This window comes from Danio rerio, chromosome 1 (genome assembly GCF_049306965.1).
Source record: "Danio rerio strain Tuebingen ecotype United States chromosome 1, GRCz12tu, whole genome shotgun sequence".
Taxonomy (NCBI): Eukaryota; Metazoa; Chordata; class Actinopteri; order Cypriniformes; family Danionidae; genus Danio; species Danio rerio.
Window position 1 is genome coordinate 62,270,001 of NC_133176.1, and position 22,500 is coordinate 62,292,500.

A 22,500-nucleotide genomic window follows, 5' to 3' on the forward strand; every position below is an offset into this window, starting at 1 on the left:
TGTTATTGTTTGTGTGCATAAAAGTGTGATTCTATGTGTGTTCGGTATGTTTGTGTGTATATGTGTTTGTTTGTGTTTTTGTGTGTGCGTATGTGTGTGTGTATATGTACATGTATATTTACATCTCTGTGTGTGTGTGTGTGTGTGTTCAGGCAGCAGCGAGGGCTCGGTCAGCATGAGTGTGGGTGAGCAGCTCAGTGTGATGGATCAGGACCAGGGTGACGGGTGGGTGCGCGTGCAGAAATCCACGGGGGACGTGGGATACGTGCCCGCCTCCTACATCCAAATCATCTGACACGTGTGTGTGTGTGTGTGTTCTGCCTCAGAGTGATCTGTGTATTTAAAGGGACAGTTCACTCTAAATTAAAGTCAGCACCCTCGAGTGAATCCAGACCTGTCTCTGAGTTTCTTCCTCTCTGATGTTTTAAGATGTTTTACAGAATGAACTGAAGGAGTATTTGGTGTTCAACAGAAGGAAGGAGCTAATAAAGGAGGACAGGACTGTGATGTATGGGTGAACTGTCTCTGTAAGATGCAGCGTTATTGTTGTGTTGTGTTGTTGTTGTTGTTGTTGTGTGTGTGTGTCCTGTAATGACATTTATACATCATGTGAGATATAAACACAGTCCAGACCTTTACCCCTGACACTGTGTGCTGAATGACAGCTGTATTAACGGATGATCTCGTCGACAGCCTCATGCAGTGCTGTTCTGATCATTATAGACTCTCTGCAGTTTTTATCGTCTGTCTCTTTAAATTATTGAGCTCTCTGAACTCATCTGGATTCTCTCAGGGGTTTTTACTTTTTATTTAGATGTTTAAAAATGAATTTATATCATATTCTAGTCATATTATACCTGTGTTGTTATCACTACTGTTAGATCAAATAAAGCTTTGCTGATGGGATTTGCCATTTTAGGCTAAAGGTGTTGTTTTTTAAATGAGTGTTTGTCTCCCTCTGCTGGATAAACACAACTATAACCATATATATATATTATTGTTGTATTTATCCAGCAGATGGAGACAGTAAACTGAGTGATATATATATATACCGGCCACTTTATTATGTCCACCTGCTCATTAATGCACATTTCTAATCAGCCAATCACATGGCAGCAGCTCACTGCATTTCTGCATGTAGACATGGTCAAGAGGATCTGCTGCAGTTTAAAGTGAGCATCAGAATGGGGAAGAAAGAGGATTCAAGAGACTTTGAATGTGGCATGGTTGTTGCTGCCAGACGGGCTGCTCTGAGTATTTCAGAAACTGCTGATCTACTGGGATTTTCACGCACAACCATCTCTAGGGTTTACAGAGAATGCTCCGACAAAGAGGAAATATTCAGTGAGCGGCAGTTCTGTGGGCGCAAATGCCTTGTTGATGAGGCCAGAGGAGAATGGCCAGACTGGTTCCAGCTGATAGAAAGGCAACAGTAACTCAAATAAGCACTCGCTACAACCGAGCTCTGCAGAAGAGCATCTCTGAACACACAACAAGGCCAACCTTGAGGCGGATGGGCTACAGCAGCAGAAGAGCACACCGGGTGCCGCTCCTGTCAGCTAAGAACAGGAAACTGAGGCTACAATTCACACAGACTCACCAAAACTGGACAATAGAAGATTGGAGAAACGTTGCTGCTCTGATGAGTCTCCATTTCTGCTGACACATTCAGATGCTCGGCTCAGACAACATGAAAGCATGGATCATCCTGCCTTGTATCAGCGGTTCAGGCTGGTGGTGGTGGTGTAATGGTGTGGGGGAGATTTTCTTTGGGTCCATTAGTACCAATTGAGCATCAACGCCACAGCCTACCTGAGTATTGCTGCTGACCATGTCCATCCCTTTATGAGCACAGTGTCTCCATCTTCTGATCATCGCTCCAGTCCCTGTTCCACCTCTGACTTTACCTTTCTGAATGTCCTGTTCAGCTGACAGTAAGAGCATCAATGAAACAGACTCGAGTGTGATTACATCATTCCCATTTTAATTCATTAACAAACAAAAATATATTCTCTCCATAAAAACGGTCATAAAGAGAGAGTGAATCCTCTGAAACCGAGCGTACAGACTCACTCTCACACACACAATCACAGCTTTAAAACAACACTGAAATCTGGCGTATTACTGTTGATCATCAGTGTGCAGCATTAACCCTTTAGTCAGGCCTGTCCTGAGGTCTATCAGTGGAGTGATGCAGCAGATTATAGTGCGTGTGCTGAAATACACTCACCGTGTTCACTGTGTTCTGACAGCTTTGAGTTTCTCACATATATCAAGACATCTCTCTCGCACATGCACACTCTGTACTCCATATAAAAGCCAGAAACTAAGCTTTTCAGCAACTCGACTGATGTTCAACAGCACAAACGAGAAATGTTAATCCCACAAGGGAAACCAGCAGCACTCAGGAACGCACGATCATCTGCTGTCAGGGCTTTACAGTCAATCACTGTGACTGTGATGGAAGTCAACGGAGCAAAAACAGCACCAACATCTCCAAAGGGGAGACGCTCTGAACAGAGTACTGTTGAGTTTTACAAAACTTTACAATGCATTAGGCCAAGCTGACTCAAACTCAGCCCAGAGTGGATGAAGACTTCTTAAATGTGACCCACAGAGAGGCTTCAGCATGCCGTCTGCATGAGCTTGATCTCTTCTGTCCTGTGCTGCGGTGTTTCTTGTCTTTCAGTTGTTTTGGTCTACAAACTCGGTCCTGGAGGGCCTGCAGAGTTTAGCTCCAGCTCTAATCACACACACCAGCTTGTAGATTTCTAGTGATCTTGAAGACACTGATTGGCATGTTCAGGTGTGTTTGATTAGTGTTGGAGCTAAACTGTGCAGATCACTGGCCCTCCAGGACCGAGTTTGCCCACCTCTGGTCTACAGTGATGTCACACTGCAGATTCTCCGTCCGCCTCCAGCTTGTAGGACAGCAGCTCCAGGATCCTGTCGAACTTGGCGAATCTCTCCTTCCGCTCGGCTTTAGCGCCTGTTTGACCCCAGAAGAGGCGCAGCGCGAACTCCGTCTGAAACACCTCCAGCAGCTCCGGGACTGGCTCCCATCCGGCTGGAGGAAGAGTGACAGGTCAGTCGTCCAATCTGATCACACCAATGTGTGTGTGCATGTGCAACACTGGAGAGCAGGCTGTGAGCATGTCGTGTGTGTGTGTGTGTGTGTGTGTTACCGGACAGCAGGCTGTGAGCGTGTAGTGTGCAGTCTCTGGCGTGCAGTGTGGCGTTGCGGGCCGACTGCAGCAGGTTGTAGAGCAGCAGGCAGCCTCTGTCTGTCGTCTCCACTGCGTCTTCACCCTCCATCAGCCTCAGCAGCGGCAACAGGTGTGGCAGAGACAGCGGCCCGGACACCACCGAGTCTACAACACACAACACTGACCGTAAAACCCTTCTAAACCCTTCTTCTCACTGGACGTTGACGCATGAACCAATCTGCTCCTACTCACCGTCGCCTTCATTGAGGGCCTTCATAAAGGGCTTCAGGCTCTTCTCAAACGTCACAGCGCTGTCAGTGTGGTTGCGCCTCAGAGCTCTCCAGGTCATCTCCAGCCGCACCACCTGAGACATCATTAACATATTCAAATTCATCACTATTTTATCATCATATAAATATTTCAGATTTGGGTTTTCTCAGTGTTGTTTCTCATTGTGATGATCAGCTGGGGAGGCATGGCAGTATATGTTAGTGATCTGCTAGTGATCGATAGATGAACTGCTGGTATTGTAGTACCTGCGGCATCTCCAGCGCCTTCATGACCGCAGAGAAGCCGTACAGGTCATGTGTGGTATTACGAAGCTCCTGTGCCAGCTGGATGATCCTGTGCAGCACCGTCGCCCGCTGACCCACCGTCCCTGTACAGCCCAGAAGGTCCACCGCGATGCCCAGAGCCAGAGCATGGTGCCTGATGGAGGAGGACAGGGGAACACATCAGCAGAGGACATCATTACCAACCCCACTATCACCAGCCTCATCGCCACTGCCACAGCATATCATCAACTTCACCACAACCATCATCCCTAGCACCATCAGCATCATCATTACAACCGGGTCATGAACCGGGTCACCATAATTATCATCACCTTAAGCATCATTACGATGATCAGCACCAATATCATTGCTTTCAGTATCAGCATCATCACTACCACCATCACCACTATCATAACCACCACCAACATCATCATCATTACCACCATCATGGCCATCATCATCACCGTCAATTTCACCTTCATTACCATCGTCATCACTATCCCCATCATTGCTATCATCATAATTGCCATCATCACCACCAACATCATCTTCATACCATCATCACCACCACCGACTTCATCCTCTTTACCATCACCACCATGACCATCATAGTTATCATCATCATCATCACCACCAACTTCACCCTCATTACCATCATCACCATCAACACCACCACCAACATCATCACCATCAACATCATTACCACCAATATTATCAACATCATAACCACCAACTTCATCCTTATTACCATAATCACCATGACCATCGTCATAACCACCATCATCTTCTTCATACCATCATTAAACCACCAACTTCACCCTCATTACCATCATCATCATCATTACCATCATCAATATCTTCACCACCATCATCATTATCTTCATACCACCCACTTCATTCTCATTGCCCTCACCATCATCACCACGAACTTCAACTTCATTATCATTACCATCCACATCACCATCATCAATATCTTCACCAACATCATTATCTCCATACCACTATTATACCACCAACTTCAACCTTATTACCATCATCATCATTACCATCATCACCATCAGCACCACCACCAACCATTATCATCACCACAAACATAATCATTACCATCAACAATATCATTACCACCAATATTATCATTACCATCATTATAACCACCAACTTCATGCTCATTACCATCATCATTACCACCATCATCACCATCAACACCACCACCCCTAACATCATTACCACCAATATTATCAACATCATAACCACCAACTTCACCCTCATTACCATCATCATCATCACCACGACAATCATAGCTATCATCACCACCAACTTCAACCTCATTACCATCACCATCATCAATATCTTCACCAACATCATCATCTTCATACCATCATTATACCACCCACTTCATCCTTATTACATCACCATCATCACCACGACCATCATAGCTATCATCACCACCAACTTCAACCTCATTACCATCATCATCATTACCATCATCACCATCAGCACCACCACCAACCATTATCATTACCACAAATATAATCATTACCATCAACAATATCATTACCACCAATATTATCATTACCATCATTATAACCACCAACTTCATCCTCATTACCATCATCATCACCACCATCATCACCATCAACGCCACCACCACCAACCAATATCATCACCACCAACACCATTACCATCAACAACATCATTACCACCATTATCAACATCATAACCACCAACTTTACCCTCATTACCATCATCATCATCACCACGACAATCATAGCTATCATCACCACCAACTTCAACCTCATTACCATCACCATCATCTATATCTTCACCAACATCATCTTCATATCATCATTATACCAACCACTTCATCCTTATTACATCACCATCATCACCACGACCATCATAGCTATCATCACCACCAACTTCAACCTCATTACCATCATCATCATTACCATCAACAACATCACCACCAACATTATCATTACCATCATAACCACCAACTTCACGCTTATTACCATCATCATCATTACCACCACTATAATCATCCTCACCACCAACATCATCATCTTCATACCATCGTTATACCACCCACTTCATCCTCATTACCATCACCATCATCACCACGACCATCATAGCTATCATTACCAACAACTTCACCCTCATTACCATCATCATCATCACCATCATCAATATCTTCACCACCACCACCAACCAATATCATCATTACCCACCACCATAATCATCACCACCACCACTATCATCATCATCACCGCACACACACACACCTCTCCAGCAGGTCCTGTCTGAGCTGTCCTCCATGCGGCAGAGTGACCAGCTCCAAACCCGTCTCCACTCCCATGATCCTCTTCTGCTCCGCCGTCACACCTGTAACCCGAGCCACCTGACACAGACACAGAGAGCCTTATCAGATCATCAGCTTCTGGAAATCACTAAAGACCAACTATTATATAAAGCAACTGTTCGTGCTCAGAGAATGAGGTAGTAGAGTAAGAGGGAGTGTTGGATGTGGGAAACCCCGCTGGTGTGATATTCAGTGTGCTCTGTTGAGGCACCTGGCAGTTGACGCTGAGCATGTGCAGTGCGGTGGTCCTGGCGTCGGTCTGCGTCAGCAGCTCTTTGACCTTCGGCAGCACACTCTGGTCCAGCGGGCGGTTGTTGTCGGGCAGCAGCAGCGAGCGGAACTCATCCAGCCGGAAGCAGGAGGAGGTCTCAGTCTGCGGCCGCTCGAAGCACCAGTCCCGCTCCTCCTGCTGGAGCTCTGAGCCAGACCTGCGCTCCTCCTCCACCCTCTCCTCCTCCACCCGCTGCGCCTCCAGGAACCCAAAGCTGGTGTCGGTGAGGCGTGCTCGACTCTTCCACTTCTGCTCCTGCGCCCGCAGACGAGCCGCGTGACCCTTGGGCAGCATGGTGATGGGCACCTACAGCACACACACGAGGAGAGCACAGGTAAAGTCTGATGTGTGTCTATATCTCTCAGTGTTTACTGTATATACATTACAGAGGTCACTGATTCTCCAGATCTGCAATAATGAAGGCAGATCTGTAAACTTGTGTATATTTTCACAGCAGAACAATGAACATTAGGAGCTCTTAGCAGATCAGTCAGCTTCTGCCATGGTGATGAACTCTGACCTGCGGCACCAGCTCTCCATAGACGTCGGCAGGATCTGACTCCGGGTCAGTTTGCGTGGGGCTGAAGATGATGGAGATGCGCAGGGGTTTGGGTGGAGCTCGTGAATGCAGCTGACCATCAGAGCCACACAGAGGAGAAACGCCCAGAGCTGACTGGCCGGCGGGAGTGGCACAGGATGCAGCAGGACTGAGGACAGGCTCACTTCCTGTGCGGAACACTGGAGAGACGGGGGCGGGGTCGGAGTCCTGTGACTGACAGCTCTGAGGTACACCTGCACCACATGAGAAACACTTTCTGGGTAATAGACCTTGGATCATCGTTAATGTGTGTGTGTGTGTGTGTGTGTGTGTGTGTACCTGTGCGGAGGTTACTGTCAGATTGTGCAGACTGTAGAAACGGTCTCCCCACTGTCTCCAGATTAGCAGGTTGACTGCCACTCCTACCACACACACACACACACACACACACACACACACACACACACACACACACACACACACACATTATTATTATTATTATTGACAAATACACACACACTACACTGTTAGTTAGTACACACATACTACACTCTTACTACCACAACTACACACATACTGCTACTATGACAACTACACACACTACATTTTCCCACACACACACACACACACACACACTAGTTAGCTACAACACTGGTAATGACACTATGCACACTTGTGTTTAGTTGGCTTCAGGGTTGGGTATTGTTTGGGGATATTTCGGTACCGGGGCTTAATCTATACTTTTAAAACAGTACCGGTGCTAAATAGCTGCCATAACCCATATTTTTACTCTAGAAAAACTCTTTAATTGACAAAATGATTTATTTGAATCATTTTAATTGAATCTGTCCGGTGTATAGCGGTGTACATGAGCACCGGTGCCACATTGATACCGGGTTTTGGTGACCAACCGTAGTTACTTTCAACCAAACACAAACATTAACCTGTTAATGACCACTATAACCACAAACAATACAGTTACCATGACAACACACAACAACCATTACCATGACTGTGGCTGTTTCTCAATATCAAGTACGCAAAGTTCACACTTGGAGGAACAAACTATCGAGGACGCGAGGACACAAGTCGGGTACTTCTTTAAATGGAGCGGCAGTGTACTTTATAACATCTCTTACCTCACCATGAATTCAACGGTTTCACTGTACATTAACAATAAAATGATTTAACTATATAAAGCACGACCCTGTAATTAATATTAATATTATAAATCTGCATTTTTGATTTAAGAACATGTACACATAAATCACTATAAATGTGAAGGAAAATGTGCAACCCAAGCTCGTTCAGAAAAGAGACCTGGAGACCGTGATTTACGTGGCTGGAGGTACGTATGGCTGCATTTCGTTTTTTTAAGTGAACACTACGGGGCGGTGTGACGCCGCTCCTCTTCGCGCTTCGCAGGCTGGGCTGACGTCTCACCTCCTCCATGTGGAGGGCTTTCCCGCCGCAACCAGTTTGTCTGGTTAGCTCATCGTGTTACTTCGGCGGCGCGGAGGAGGAGGAGCCAGCTGCTTTCAACGACCAGGCTCGAGTCCGGGGAAGAGCGGCTCCAGAAATCAGATAAGACAAAAAACAGAATCCAGAAAATAAAAGCAAACGAGTTCGAGAATGCGGTGAAAAGAAAGAGCTTTTCTTTTTCCGTACGGCTTTCGTAAATCGTCGCTTGGGTTTACTGCTTGAGAAGATTGTCGGAAAGAGTGCGTGCATGTCTAGAATGTGCTGACGTGAGACGTCTTCTCCAGCCAATCAGAACATAATCATTCACATCTGCTGTTTATACAATTAAAAGCCTAAAATATTTCTCCAGACAGATTTAGCTGCTAGATGTTAGTCAGATAACGTTTCTGTGTTCCTTCTTAATGCCAACAGTGTTAAGAATTATCGATAACCGCTCTGATTGATGCGTGTTCATGTGAATTGCAGGAGTTATTCGGTCAGTGCCAGCACACACACACACATATTATGAACATCTCGACATGCGAGTGATCCATCCTCAGGGTTTGTAATGTCAAATGTGTAAAGACTGAGCTGAGGTTAGTGCTTCTGCCTGTGGATGTCTCTGGGATAAGCCGCATGAGTGCTTGAGAGCTCATTTCTGGTTAATGAAGTCAGAATTCATCTGTGTTTTGGAATGGATGTGTGAATGCTGTTTTCCGGTAAAATTACGTAACGTCCTTGCCCGTGTGAACAGCACTGTTTGTAAAGTCGTTCTGGTAATTTTCCGGATATTTACCAGTATTTCTGTGTGAAGGGGCTATTGACACACACTAGTTACTTACAACACTGTTACTCTTACAGCTATACACACTAAACTCTTAATGACAACTACACACAAACACTAACCTTCTACTGACCACCATGACCACACACACAACACTGTTACCTTGACAACTACACACACACACACACACAGCACTGTTACTGACCTGAGCAGGTTGTTGGTGTTGACCTGCAGCGTGTCCTTCTGAGAAGAACTCAGGCTCCGCCTCTTGCTCTGGCTCCGCATCAGGTGGGCGGAGCTTGATCTGGCAGCCTGCCGCTCGCTGATGATGCGTAGAGGCAGAGTGCGTGTGATTGGCTGGAAGATGACGGCTCCAGTGGAGTGTGATATCGGACGCCGGCCGCCGACGTGGAAGCGAATTAACGCTGGAATGTTATCGAACTGATCGTTCTCGAACTGAAACAGCTCCCGCGTGTAACCCTACACACACACACACACACACACACACTGTATCCGACTGTACTTTGACCTGGCGAACGCTGAGGCGGATCTGTACCTGTTTGGGTCGCAGTGTGATGCGGATGATTTTGAAGTGCATGGGTTGATTTTTCCACATGCAGGTCAGGACGTAATCGCCAGCGCTGGTGCTCGAGTCCCGAACCAGAAACTCTCCATCTCTGCCCAACAACTGCTCTGCAGCCTACACACACACAAACACACACACACACATGTTGGTTTGGTCTCTACAGGCGTAATGTGTTTTATATTGTAAATAAACGCTTCCGTCCCACAGCCCATCCACACTAAACTAGACATTTGGAAAAAGAAGAGCCGGTCCCCACACTTAAACATCATGAACCGTCTTGGATTCTCCTACCACTGCTATGCTGATGGTACCCAGCTATACCTCTCTTTTCACCCTGGTGATCCCTCGGTTCCAGCTCGCATCTCAGCCTGCCTGTCAGACATTTCACACTGGATGAAAGATCATCATCTTCAGCTGAACCTCACGAAAAAGGAAATGCTTGTAGTTTCTGCCAACCCGACTCTACACCATAACTTTTCAATCCAGATGGACGGGGCAACCATTACTGCATCCAAAATGGTGAAAAGCCTTGGAGTAACCTTGGAGTTACTCTGACCACATCTCTAAAACTGCTCGATCTTGCAGATTCGCATAAAATCAGAAAAGTCAGACCCTTCCTATCTGAACATGCAGCTCAACTCCTTGTCCAAGCTCTTGTTCTCTCCAGACTGGACTATTAGAACTCTCTACTAGCCGGGCTTCCAGCTAACTCTATCAAACCTCTTCAGAACGCAGCAGCACGAGTGGTCTTTAATGAACCTAAAAGAGCACATGTCACTCCGCTGCTCATCCGTTTGCACTGGCTGCCAGTTGCTGCTCGCATCAAATTCAAAGCTCTGATGTTTGCTTACAAAGCGACTTCTGGCTTTGCTCCTTCTTATCTGCTCTCACTTCTGCAGATGTATGTGTCCTCCAGAAACTTGCGTTCTGTGAATGAACGTCGCCTCGTGGTTCATCCCAAAGAGGGAAGAAATCACTTTCCCGAACTCTCACGCTCAATCTGCCCAGTTGGTGGAATGAACTCCCTAACTGCATCAGAACGGCAGAGTCACTCGCTGTCTTCAAGAAACCACTAAAAACTCAAGACTTCTTGAAACCAACTTCTTCTTAGACTTTACATACCTGAAACTCGCCTACAGCACTTCTTCATTGTTGCTCTTATAGTTGTGTAAATTGCTTCCTTGTCCTCATTTGTAAGTCTCTTTGGATAAAAGCGTCTGCTAAATGACTAAATGTAAATGGAATACAGCATACTGTGGTCTGGGCTACATTCATCACCCTAATATGCTCTATTAGGACTTATATAGAGCAGCGTGAACATTCTTTAGACATTCTCCAGCTGAGATGCTGAGATACACACACACACACACACACACCTCGCGCTGCAGCTGTCCATGATACCAGGCATGACTCCTCAGATCTTCAGTGCTGAGCTTCAGCTCCTCCTCCAGTTCCTTCTTCAGAGCGTCCATATCCCTCAGGCCTGAGAACACCTGCACACACACACACACACACACACACACACACACACACACACACACACACACACACACACACACACAACACGGTCAAACAACACAAAATAATGCATATTGATCTATGACTGATGATCAGCAGACGTTACAGTTGTGCGCATAAACATAATTAGCATCTGTGGATGTGAACACAGCTACAGTAAAACACTGCACACACACTCACCTGACTGATGAAGGCCGTCACACTCCTCCTCCTACAGGAAAACACAACACAAGTGTACAACAAGTTACATTTTACATGATAATACGCATATTCTGCAACTTTTATTCAAACTGACTTAAAACTGAAGGAACTTGTATATACAGGACAGGTTAAATAATGAGACGTGGCAACACTGAATGAAGCCTACACTCACCGGCCACTTTATTAGGTACACCTGTTCAACTGTTCGTTAACGCACATTTCTAATCAGCCAATCACATGGCAGCAGCTCACTGCATTTAGGCATGTAGACATGGTCAAGAGGATCTGCTGCAGGTCAGAGCGAGCATCAGAATGGGGAAGAAAGGGGATTTAAGAGACTCTGAGCGTGGCATGGTTGTTGCTGCCAGACGGGCTGCTCTGAGTATTTCAGAAACTGCTGATCTACTGGGATTTGATAGATGGCATCATGAAGAAAGAACATTATGGAGAAATACTAAAGCAACATCTCAAGACATCAGCCAGGACATTAAAACTTGGCCACAAATGGCTCTTCCAAACAGACCATGACCCTTAGCATACTGCCAAATGAGTTCAAATGTGCTTTAAGGACAACAGAGTGAATGTTTTGGAGTGGCCATCACAAAGCCCTGATATCAATCCTATAGAAAATGTGTGAGCAAAGTTAAAAAAGCTTGTGCAAGCGAGACAGCCTACAAATCTGACTCAGTTACAGCAATTCTGTCAGGAGGAATGGGCCAAAATTCCTGCAAACTATTGTGAGAAGCTTGTGGAAGGAGACCTAAAACATTTGACCAAAGTTAAAGAGTTAAAAAGCAAAGAAAAATACCAAGATAATGTGTGTAAACTTTTAACAGTCTAGAAATGTAAAAAAAATTCTCTCATTATTCTGCCATTTAGCAAATGTAAGTTATTTAGGTAATCCTAACAGACCTAAAATAGTAAACATTGAGTATGATTTACCATCAGACATTTTAAAAAAATGGTTATATTCCTTTATTTAGAGTGCATGTAAACCTGTGGTTTTAACTGTATATGACAGTGTTATCTTCAATACTGTGAGAATGCAATGATCAAAGAACACCCAATTTAGTCCAGGATGAGACCGAGACTCTTCATTGATGATCAGCTGATCCTCTCTTCATATAATAATAACTTTAAGCGCTCCTCTGAGCACTGAGCGACCAAACCCAGCCCATCAGCGCAGCTGCTTTATAAATGCAGCGTTAATGCCGTTTCCTTCCCATCTGCATTGTGTCCTGTGGACATCAGGGACTGACCTGCAGCGGTTACCATGGAAACGGATGTTATGCTCTCTTCCTGACCTGCAGATTTAAGGTCAAACCCGAACCCAAAACAACAGCTCTCCGGCTATAATGAGTCAATATTCCACATTATTCTCCCAGAGCAAACATTCCTCCATCATTACACATTTACCAGAGGGGAAAATGAGCCGGAGTATGACCTGCTGTCTCAAAATAGACCTAAAGTATATGATAAAACATCTACTGATGTGGTCTGAACAATATTATTTAGATTTTCTTTTCTTGTTTCAAGCCTAAACTCACTTTATTTCATGCATTTTCAGAGAATAAGGTGGAGTGTGTGCTGTTTCACTTCTCCAGGTAATGTCAGTGTTGAATGTGAGATGTAAACTAGATGATGATCATCTTTTCCCCAGTAATGCCCTGGGTCACACCACACTGATTGAGATCAATGTAATCTAAGAAAAGTACCACTGTTTCACCACTACTCAATATTAAACAGCCAGACCTATGTGCTTAATGCATTCAAAGTGTCCAGAAAAACGAATAGTTTTCCGACCAGCAAATGCAGAACACTTAGTTTAGATCCGTCCTTCCTGATCCTGAAGATGATCTCCTGACAGTGAACTGTACTGTGAACTGACAGGTATGCTGGACTGAGCATACCAAAGGTCTCCGCGCTGCCCTTCCCAACACAAACAGCGGATAATCATTAACCACAACACGGACAACCGCACAAACTCACCTGCAGATGAGAGATGTTCCTGTGCTGAAGTTTGTCAAGAAGAGCTCATGATCAGAGTGTTCTCCGAGAGCCTCACAGCTGACGAGTTCACACACGCTCCTCCCGCGTGCGCATGCGTCGCTGTCTCCCGCGCATTCCTGGCATTCCGCGCGCACTCACCTGTGTGTGTGACGCCGCCCGGGGCATCGAAAACTCGCTCCGGTGAAAATCAGCCCGATCTGAGGACTACGCCCCTCGGAGATGACGCGTATTGCGCAACGCCCGCGTTCACGCTGCTGCGCGCTCATGGAGAAGAATGTGCTTAAATGGAGACCGGGGCATGCTGTCACAGGTTTACCTCAACTGCAGACTCAGGGTGAATTATCTCATATCCTAAAAGTACATTTAAATTTTAAGGCTTTTGACGATTTTCGCGTGGCGTCACGCTATTAGGGGAACGCCCCCTAATGGACAACACCTTAAAATAAGTCACAGGCTGAGTAATTTCTCTTTTTTTTAGCCAAAATGTCGGATAATTGTTGTTTGGTAATATATAGGGGAGGCCAGGGGCATGCCACACGTTTAGCTCCATTAAATACTCAATTTCCACTTATAAAAGTGAATATATATATTGCTATTGATAATTTTCGCATGTTGTCACAATGTTAAGTGATCGCTCCCTGGTGGACACAAACATTCATACAAGTCACAGACTGGGTAACTGAATTACGCCCTATTCACACGGGGCGTCAACGTCAACGCTTCCCATTCACTTTGAATGGGTGACGTCAGGTGTTGCCGAATTGCATTGTGGATCCGTCAGCACCGCTTTAGAGGCGTTGCTCACAGCCAGGGCCGGAGCAAGCTAAACTGCCGCTCTAGGCAGAGGACGATCACGCCACCCTCAACCCCAATGTGAAAATGAAAGTGACCAATTATGAAAATGAAGTGTGGTGTCGCGAACCTCTTTTCCGGTGCTCTATGTGCGGATATAACTGAGGACGCGCGGGTGCTGAGGGAGTGAGGTGTCGCGGACACTGCACTCTCTATTCTGCCGCCGTATGCGCGGATATAACTGAGGACACGCGGGTGCTGATGGAGGTGTCGCTGACGCCGCCCTCCCTATTCTATCGTCTATGCGCGAATATATCTGAGGACGCAGGTGGTGAGGGAGGTGTCGCTAACATAACTGAGGATGCAGGTGGTAAGGGAGGTGTCGTAGACGCCGCCCTCTCTATACTGCCGCCCTTGGCAGCCGCCTAGGTCGCCTCTATGGACGCGCCGGCCCTGGACTTTTCAAGCGCGGACGGAAGCATCAGCCAATCAGATCGCTATATGCAAATACACCAGCTAGACAGTGGCCTATTGGTGACTGAATTTCATTGGCTGACGCTGCTATGACGATCGCGTTAGCCCCAACTTCAGACACGCCTTCAGTCAAGCATTGACGCTGAAGCCCCGTGTGAATTGGGCGTTAGCATTGGGTTGATAGACGATGCCATCGCCATTGGCCGATAGACATCACGATGCTGAGCCAGGGGTTGGCTTCAAGGACGCCGCCCTCACTATTCTGCCACCCTCGAGATTTAATTAGCCTTGTGTCTATCTAACAACTCTTCGCTCTTTTGAATCTATCACGTAACATGTCACATCGCCAGTACACTGCTTCAGTGTTTCGCCTTCACGCGTGTACCAAGTTTGTGGACGCCATTACAATGACACAGATCACTCCACCTATTTACGCCACAGTCCTGCGGGAAAATAAATAAATTGTTAAGTATTAATTAATTATTCACTAACAATTAATTCTCCGCCACCTACAACGACGATGCCATCGTCCATCGCAATGGGTCACATTAGACATCGTATGATGCCAGATTGGCCGACATCGCCCAACCCTAAACTGATTAGAGGGCAGTGGGAGCGGTTCTGGAAAATTTTGGAACTCATATTTGCGAGGAACTGAATAGAGGGCGGGGTTTGTTTTAGAGGGAGTGGCTAAATGCATTCCGGCCAATCCGTGAGATCGACAGAACCATGCTCTCGAGCATCAACCATGTTTGACTTTAATATAAGCAGTGGTCATTAGGAACCTGGGTTTGTGTTTGCTGCAGGGGGCGTGGTCTTCAGGGCGGAGCTGGATGCAGGAGGCGGAGACTCTTTTATCACGGCGACGCAGCCTCGGGATGATGCTGTGACGGAAGAGGTCAGTGCGCTTGAGGTCCAGCGAGTGTCTGCTGCTCATCGTGCCGGTGGTACAGTTATTCTCTGAGGACGGACAGACACATATATCAGACAACACCTAGAACAGGTACACACACACACACACACACATACATACACACTGAGAAATAAACTTCGAGTCTTGAATGATTTAAGAAGAGTAGGAAAATAGTCAAGTGATCTGCTGGTGCAGTCTGATAATTATACTTAAAACAAGAAAGTGGACCGAGGCTTTAGTAAATACAAAACTACATTAAATATAATCACACTTATTCCAAGCAGAGTATATAGACTAAATCTATTATAACTGGCGAGTTACTAAACAGGAGAATTTGTGAATTGTCATTATACATAATATTCTGTCTTAAAATGAGCCAAATCATTTCAACTTTAAACAAGATCTGTATGTATTGAATGTATTTTATTGCAATTTATAATGAGCTTTTGCAGTGAAGAGAGCTGTACTGATTTGTGTTCACCTGTATCACACACACACCTGCATCACACAAACCTGTATCACACACACCTGTATCACACACACCTGCATCACACACACACCTGTATCACACACACACCTGTATCACACACAATCCTGCATCATTCACACCTGCATCACACAAACCTGTATCACACACACACACCTGTATCACACACACCTGCATCACACACACACCTGTATCACACACACACAATCCTGTATCACACACACCTGTATCACACACAATCCTGTATCACACACACCTGTATCACACACAAACCTGTATCACACACACCTGTATCACACACACCTGCATCACACACACACCTGTATCACACACACACACCTGTATCACACACAATCCTGCATCACACACACCTGCATCACACAAACCTGTATCACACACACACACCTGTATCACACACACCTGCATCACACACACACCTGTATCACACACACACCTGTATCACACACAATCCTGCATCACACACACCTGCATCACACAAACCTGTATCACACACACCTGTATCACACACACCTGCATCACACACACACCTGTATCACACACACACCTGTATCACACACAATCCTGCATCACACACACCTGCATCACACAAACCTGTATCACACACACACACCTGTATCACACACACCTGCATCACACACACACCTGTATCACACACACACCTGTATCACACACAATCCTGCATCACTCACACCTGCATCACACAAACCTGTATCACACACACACACCTGTATCACACACACCTGCATCACACACACACCTGTATCACACACACACCTGTATCACACACAATCCTGCATCACACACACCTGCATCACACAAACCTGTATCACACACACCTGTATCACACACACCTGCATCACACACACACCTGTATCACACACACCTGTATCACACACAATCCTGCATCACACACACACCTGCATCACACAAACCTGTATCACACACACACACACCTGTATCACACACACCTGCATCACACACACACCTGTATCACACACACACCTGTATCACACACAATCCTGCATCACTCACACCTGCATCACACAAACCTGTATCACACACACACACCTGTATCACACACACCTGCATCACACACACACCTGTATCACACACACCTGCATCACACACACACCTGTATCACACACACCTGCATCACACACACACCTGTATCACACACACACCTGTATCACACACAATCCTGTATCACACACACCTGTATCACACACAATCCTGTATCACACACACCTGTATCACACACAAACCTGTATCACACACACCTGTATCACACACACCTGCATCACACACACACCTGTATCACACACACACCTGTATCACACACAATCCTGTATCACACACACCTGTATCACACACAATCCTGTATCACACACACCTGTATCACACACACCTGTATCACACACACCTGCATCACACACACACCTGTATCACACACACACCTGTATCACACACAATCCTGTATCACACACACCTGTATCACACACAAACCTGTATCACACACACCTGTATCACACACACCTGCATCACACACACACCTGTATCACACACACACCTGTATCACACACAATCCTGTATCACACACACCTGTATCACACACAATCCTGTATCACACACACCTGCATCACACAAACCTGTATCACACACACCTGTATCACACACACCTGCATCACACACACACCTGTATCACACACAATCCTGCATCACACACACACCTGCATCACACAAACCTGTATCACACACACACACCTGTATCACACACACCTGCATCACACACACACCTGTATCACACACACACCTGTATCACACACAATCCTGTATCACACACACCTGTATCACACACAATCCTGTATCACACACACCTGTAACACACACATCTGTATCACACACACACACACACACACACACACCTGTATCACACACACCTGTATCACACACACTTCTGTATCATACACTCCTGTATCACACACACACCTGTATCACACTGCTGTTTCTGCAGCTCTGCGAGAATCTTCACTCTGTGATCTGGATCTTCAACCCCCATTAATCTGAGATCCTCTTCAGTCACAGATTGGAGACCCTGTGCAGGATTTCAGTCTTAAATTAATCACCATGAATAAAATGAAAAATTGCTTGTTACATTAGGTAATGCATCGTGAGTTAACAAACAACTAAAAATGAATTTTATTAACTAACGTAACGAAGATGAATAAATACTATATATACTCTCAACTGTTGACTGTTATTGTCGACTCTGTTATCGTTGTCTCTGTTACTGTCAACTCTGTTATCGTCAACTCTGTTATCGTCAACTCTGCTATCATTGACTATGTTATCGTCAACTATGTTATCGTCAACTCCGTTATCGTCAACTCTGTTATCGTCAACTCCGTTATCGTCAACTCTGTTATCGTCAACTCCGTTATCGTCAACTCCGTTATCGTCAACTCCGTTATCGTCAACTCCGTTATCGTCAACTCTGTTATCGTCAACTCCATTATCGTCAACTCTGTTATCGTCAACTCTGCTATCATTGACTATGTTATCGTCAACTCTGTTATCGTCAACTCCGTTATCGTTAACTCTGTTATCGTCAACTCCGTTATCGTCAACTCTGTTATCGTCAACTCCGTTATCGTCAACTCCGTTATCGTCAAATCCGTTATCGTCAACTCCGTTATCGTCAACTCTGTAATCGTCAACTCCGTTATCGTCAACTCCGTTATCGTCAACTCCGTTATCGTCAACTCCGTTATCGTCAACTCCGTTATCGTTAACTCTTTTATCGTCAACTCCGTTATCGTCAACTCTGTTATTGTCAACTCCGTAATCGTCAACTCCGTTATCGTTAACTCTGTAATCGTCAACTCCGTTATCGTCAACTCCGTTATCGTCAACTCCGTTATCGTCAACTCTGTTATTGTCAACTCCGTAATCGTCAACTCCGTTATCGTTAACTCTGTAATCGTCAACTCCGTTATCGTCAACTCCGTTATCGTCAACTCTGTTATTGTCAACTCCATTATCGTCAACTCCGTTATCGTTAACTCTGTTATCGTCAACTCCGTTATCGTCAACTCTGTTATTGTCAACTCCGTTATCGTCAACTCCGTTATCGTCAACTCTGTTATTGTCAACTCCATTATCGTCAACTCTGTTATTGTCAACTCCATTATCGTCAACTCCGTTATCGTTAACTCTGTTATCGTCAACTCCGTTATCGTCAACTCCGTTATCGTCAACTCTGTTATCGTCAACTCCGTTATCGTCAACTCTGTTATCGTCAACTCTGTTATCGTCAACTATGTTATTGTCAACTATGTTATTGTCAACTATGTTGGTGTCAACTCTGTTTTCGTCAACTCTGTTATTGTCAACTATGTTGGTGTCAACTCTGTTTTCGTCAACTGTTACTGACACAATAGTGTTTGTGAATAGATGTAGATGAACATTAAAGTAATTCTGCACCTCCAGGCCGTAGTACTGTTTCTCCAGAGCGCTGGTGTATTGAGGCAGACCGATGCGGTTCAGCCAGCGCGAGATCGAGTGATTGTTCATGATCTGCACAAAACAACACAATCACAAAGTATGCACTAATACAAATGTATGCACTGAAACTAGCGCTGCTGCGTTTTACCGGAAAACTGGCATTGTGATATTATTGTGTTTTTCTGTGATTTTACATTGAGATATACAGTTGACGTCAGAATTATTTACCCCTCTTTGATTTTATTTTTATATTTCACAAATGATGTTTAACAGAGCAAAGAAATGTTCACAGTATGTCTGATAATATTTGTTCTTCTGGAGAAAGTCTTATTTGTTTTATTTTGGCTAGAATAAAAGCAGTTTTAATTGTTTAAACAGCATTTTAAGCTCAATATTATTTACCCCTTTAAGCTAATATTTTTCTCGATAGTTAGAAAACAAACCATCATTATACAATAACTTGCCTAATTACCCTAACCTGCCTAGTTACCCTAATTACCCTAGTGAAGCCTTTAAATGTGACTTTAAGCTGTATAGAAGTGTCTTGAAGAATATCTAGTCTAATATTATTTACTGTCATCATGGAGAAGAGAAAATAAATCAGTTATTAGAGATGAGTTATTAACACTAATGTTTAGAAAAAATGTGCTCTCCGTTAAACACAAATTGGGGAAAAAATAAACAAGTGGTCTAATAATTCAAGGGGGCTAATAATTCTGACTTCAACTGTATGTATATATATATATATATATATATATATATATATATATATATATATATATATATATATATATATATATATATATATATATATATATATATATAATTATTATTATTATTAAAAACTAGCGATACAAACCCCCCCAATCATTTTATTTCATTAGTCGAAGCCTGTAAGCCTAAATAATTTAGATGTAAGGCAATATTTTAGAGATTAACACACCTTCAGTTTTCTAATGCTGAACAAAGATACCTTTAAATTCGGGTGTTTAATTGAGGTATTATAAATACATTGTTCAGTTTAGTTCTGCATTTGTATTATATAAGACTGCAGGGAACATTCTGAAGTGATAGAATTAGATGCCCTTTGTAAAAATATTAAGAAAAATAATTAGGAATGGCTAAAAAATATAACCCACTTGTTGGGTTTGTCCACATTATATTACCCAAAATTGGGTTAAAATAATCCATCATTTTAGGAGATATTAGAATTAAAACTAGTTATAACATTAATATTCCTCCAACAATTATTATTAATTGTAAATACCTATAGGATGTCTTGGTTCATGAATGTGGCAACATCTTATGTATTTTTAAAGAATTAAAATTTAATAAATTTTGGCAGGAGTTTAAATCACTTATTATTATTTTTATATAATAATAATAATATAATAATAAAAATATTGATAATAATAATAATAATGATAATATAATAATTAAAAATATGATAATAAAAAAATTATAATATAATAATAATAATAATAATAATATAATAAAAATTATGATAATAATAATAATAATAATGATGATAATATTATAATAAAAAATAATGATAATAAAATAATAATAATAATAATACAATAATAATAATATAATAAAAATTATGATAATAATAATATAATATTAATAATAATAATATAATAATTAATAATAATATTATTTATATTACTTTATAGCATCTTTATAAGTTGCTTTCTCAAACTGCTTTACAACATAAAATATATACAATAAATCACAACAAATACATGTCAAGCAACACATCGGAGGCAGTAAATTAAAGCAGCTTCAGATCATGTCAAATAAACAATCAGATTTAGTGAATCCTAAAATAAAATGTTTTAGGAAGCGATTTCTATTTCACTGCGTATCATTTGAGTTGAGCAGTGTGAAAGTGTTTGGTTCTTACCTGTGCTCGTGTTTCCCTGTTTGTGTTTGTTTTTTTCTCCTGTTGTTAATGTGTGTGTTTGTCTTCTTCTGTGTCTCTCGCGCGTTTAGATTTCCATTTTACATGTTCCGCTGCAGGTCCTGAGGCGCTGCGCTCTGATTGGCTGCCACAGCTGCTGTCCTCTCTTAGCCAATCAGCGCGTGGGGTCTGCGTGTGAAGGTATTGCGGCTTCAGTTGTGCAGGTTCAGACACATCTGATCAGTTCAGACTGTGAGAAAGTGAAGAAGCACTGCCAGCCTGGGACTGTTGGTAACCCAGTGTAAATATGAATAAGTACCCTCGACCGATTTACAGCAGGGGTGCAGTGTTATAAGGACGTAAACATTTCATTATTGAAAATACAGTCACCGGCCACTTTATTAGGTACACCTTACTAGCACTGATAACCAGCCTTAATCCTTCATGACAGAGGTTCAACCAGCCCATCCGCCTCAAGGTTGGACGTGTTGTGTGTTCAGAGATGCTCTTCTGCAGAGCTCGGTTGTAGCGAGTGCTTATTTGAGTTACTGTTGCCTTTCTATCAGCTGGAACCAGTCTGGCCATTCTCCTCTGGCCTCATCAACAAGGCATTTGCGCCCACAGAACTGCCGCTCACTGCATATTTCCTCTTTGTCGGAGCATTCTCTGTAAACCCTAGAGATGGTTGTGCGTGAAAATCCCAGTAGATCAGCAGTTTCTGAAATACTCAGAGCAGCCCGTCTGGCAGCAACAACCATGCCACGTTCAAAGTCTCTTAAATCCCCTTTCTTCCCCATTCTGATGCTCGCTCTGACCTGCAGCAGATCCTCTTGACCATGTCTACATGCCTAAATGCAGTGAGCTGCTGCCGTGTGATTGGCTGATTAGAAATGTGCGTTAACGAGCAGTTGGACAGGTGTA

The 22,500-nt window shown here is 43.8% G+C and overlaps 3 protein-coding genes across 10 annotated transcripts in view; 2 read left to right on the forward strand and 1 right to left on the reverse strand.

The window, feature by feature from the left end:
• trip10b (thyroid hormone receptor interactor 10b) overlaps positions 1 to 913 on the forward strand; it is a 55,609-nt gene extending 54,696 nt beyond the window's left edge. For all 5 annotated transcript variants that reach the window (XR_012405983.1, XM_073950199.1, XM_073950264.1 and 2 more), the window contains 1 exon segment: positions 153 to 913. Coding sequence is in view for 4 of the 5 variants with exons in the window: in XM_073950199.1 (XP_073806300.1) it covers positions 153 to 295 (143 nt within the window). In the remaining variant the exon portion in view is untranslated.
• A 1,049-nt stretch (positions 914 to 1,962) lies between these two features.
• On the reverse strand, positions 1,963 to 21,669 carry sh2d3a (SH2 domain containing 3A). Of its 3 annotated transcripts, none has more exons than XM_073908616.1 (16): positions 21,583 to 21,669; positions 19,656 to 19,748; positions 18,162 to 18,267; positions 15,540 to 15,714; positions 11,458 to 11,488; positions 11,136 to 11,252; positions 9,730 to 9,873; positions 9,379 to 9,653; positions 7,268 to 7,350; positions 6,911 to 7,182; positions 6,331 to 6,696; positions 6,043 to 6,158; positions 3,743 to 3,914; positions 3,459 to 3,570; positions 3,186 to 3,371; positions 1,963 to 3,067 (listed from the first exon to the last, which is right to left on the reverse strand). In XM_073908616.1, the coding sequence occupies exons 2-16, from the start codon at positions 19,743 to 19,745 to the stop codon at positions 2,892 to 2,894; spliced, it is 2,421 nt and encodes an 806-aa protein (XP_073764717.1). In that variant the 5' UTR covers positions 19,746 to 19,748; positions 21,583 to 21,669; the 3' UTR covers positions 1,963 to 2,891. The 3 variants fall into 3 exon arrangements, with proteins under 3 accessions (XP_073764717.1, XP_073764727.1, XP_073764731.1); XM_073908626.1 differs by having other exon boundaries at positions 13,468 to 15,714; XM_073908630.1 differs by lacking the exons at positions 11,458 to 11,488; positions 15,540 to 15,714; positions 18,162 to 18,267; positions 19,656 to 19,748; positions 21,583 to 21,669 and adding an exon at positions 13,468 to 13,556.
• Positions 13,489 to 22,500, forward strand: part of LOC137494316 (proto-oncogene vav) — a 41,415-nt gene continuing 32,403 nt past the window's right edge. The window contains exons 1-2 of one of the 2 annotated variants that reach the window (XM_073908592.1): positions 13,489 to 13,822; positions 15,561 to 15,757. The gene's annotated coding sequence lies outside the window, so the exon portion shown is untranslated. Of the gene's footprint in view, positions 13,823 to 15,560; positions 15,758 to 22,500 lie in introns of those variants that run through there. The other variant, XM_073908598.1, reaches the window with a different exon arrangement.

Coding starts and splice junctions, on each gene's coding strand:
- sh2d3a (XM_073908616.1), bottom strand. CDS start 19,745: ATGAACAATCACTCGATCTCGCGCTGGCTGAACCGCATCGGTCTGCCT. Junction 11,489..15,539: donor TGCAGCAAACACAAACCCAG/GTTCCTAATGAC, acceptor GTTTTCCTGTAG/GAGGAGGAGTGTGACGGCCT. Junction 9,874..11,135: donor ATGGACAGCTGCAGCGCGAG/GTGTGTGTGTGT, acceptor GTGTGTGTGTAG/GCTGCAGAGCAGTTGTTGGG.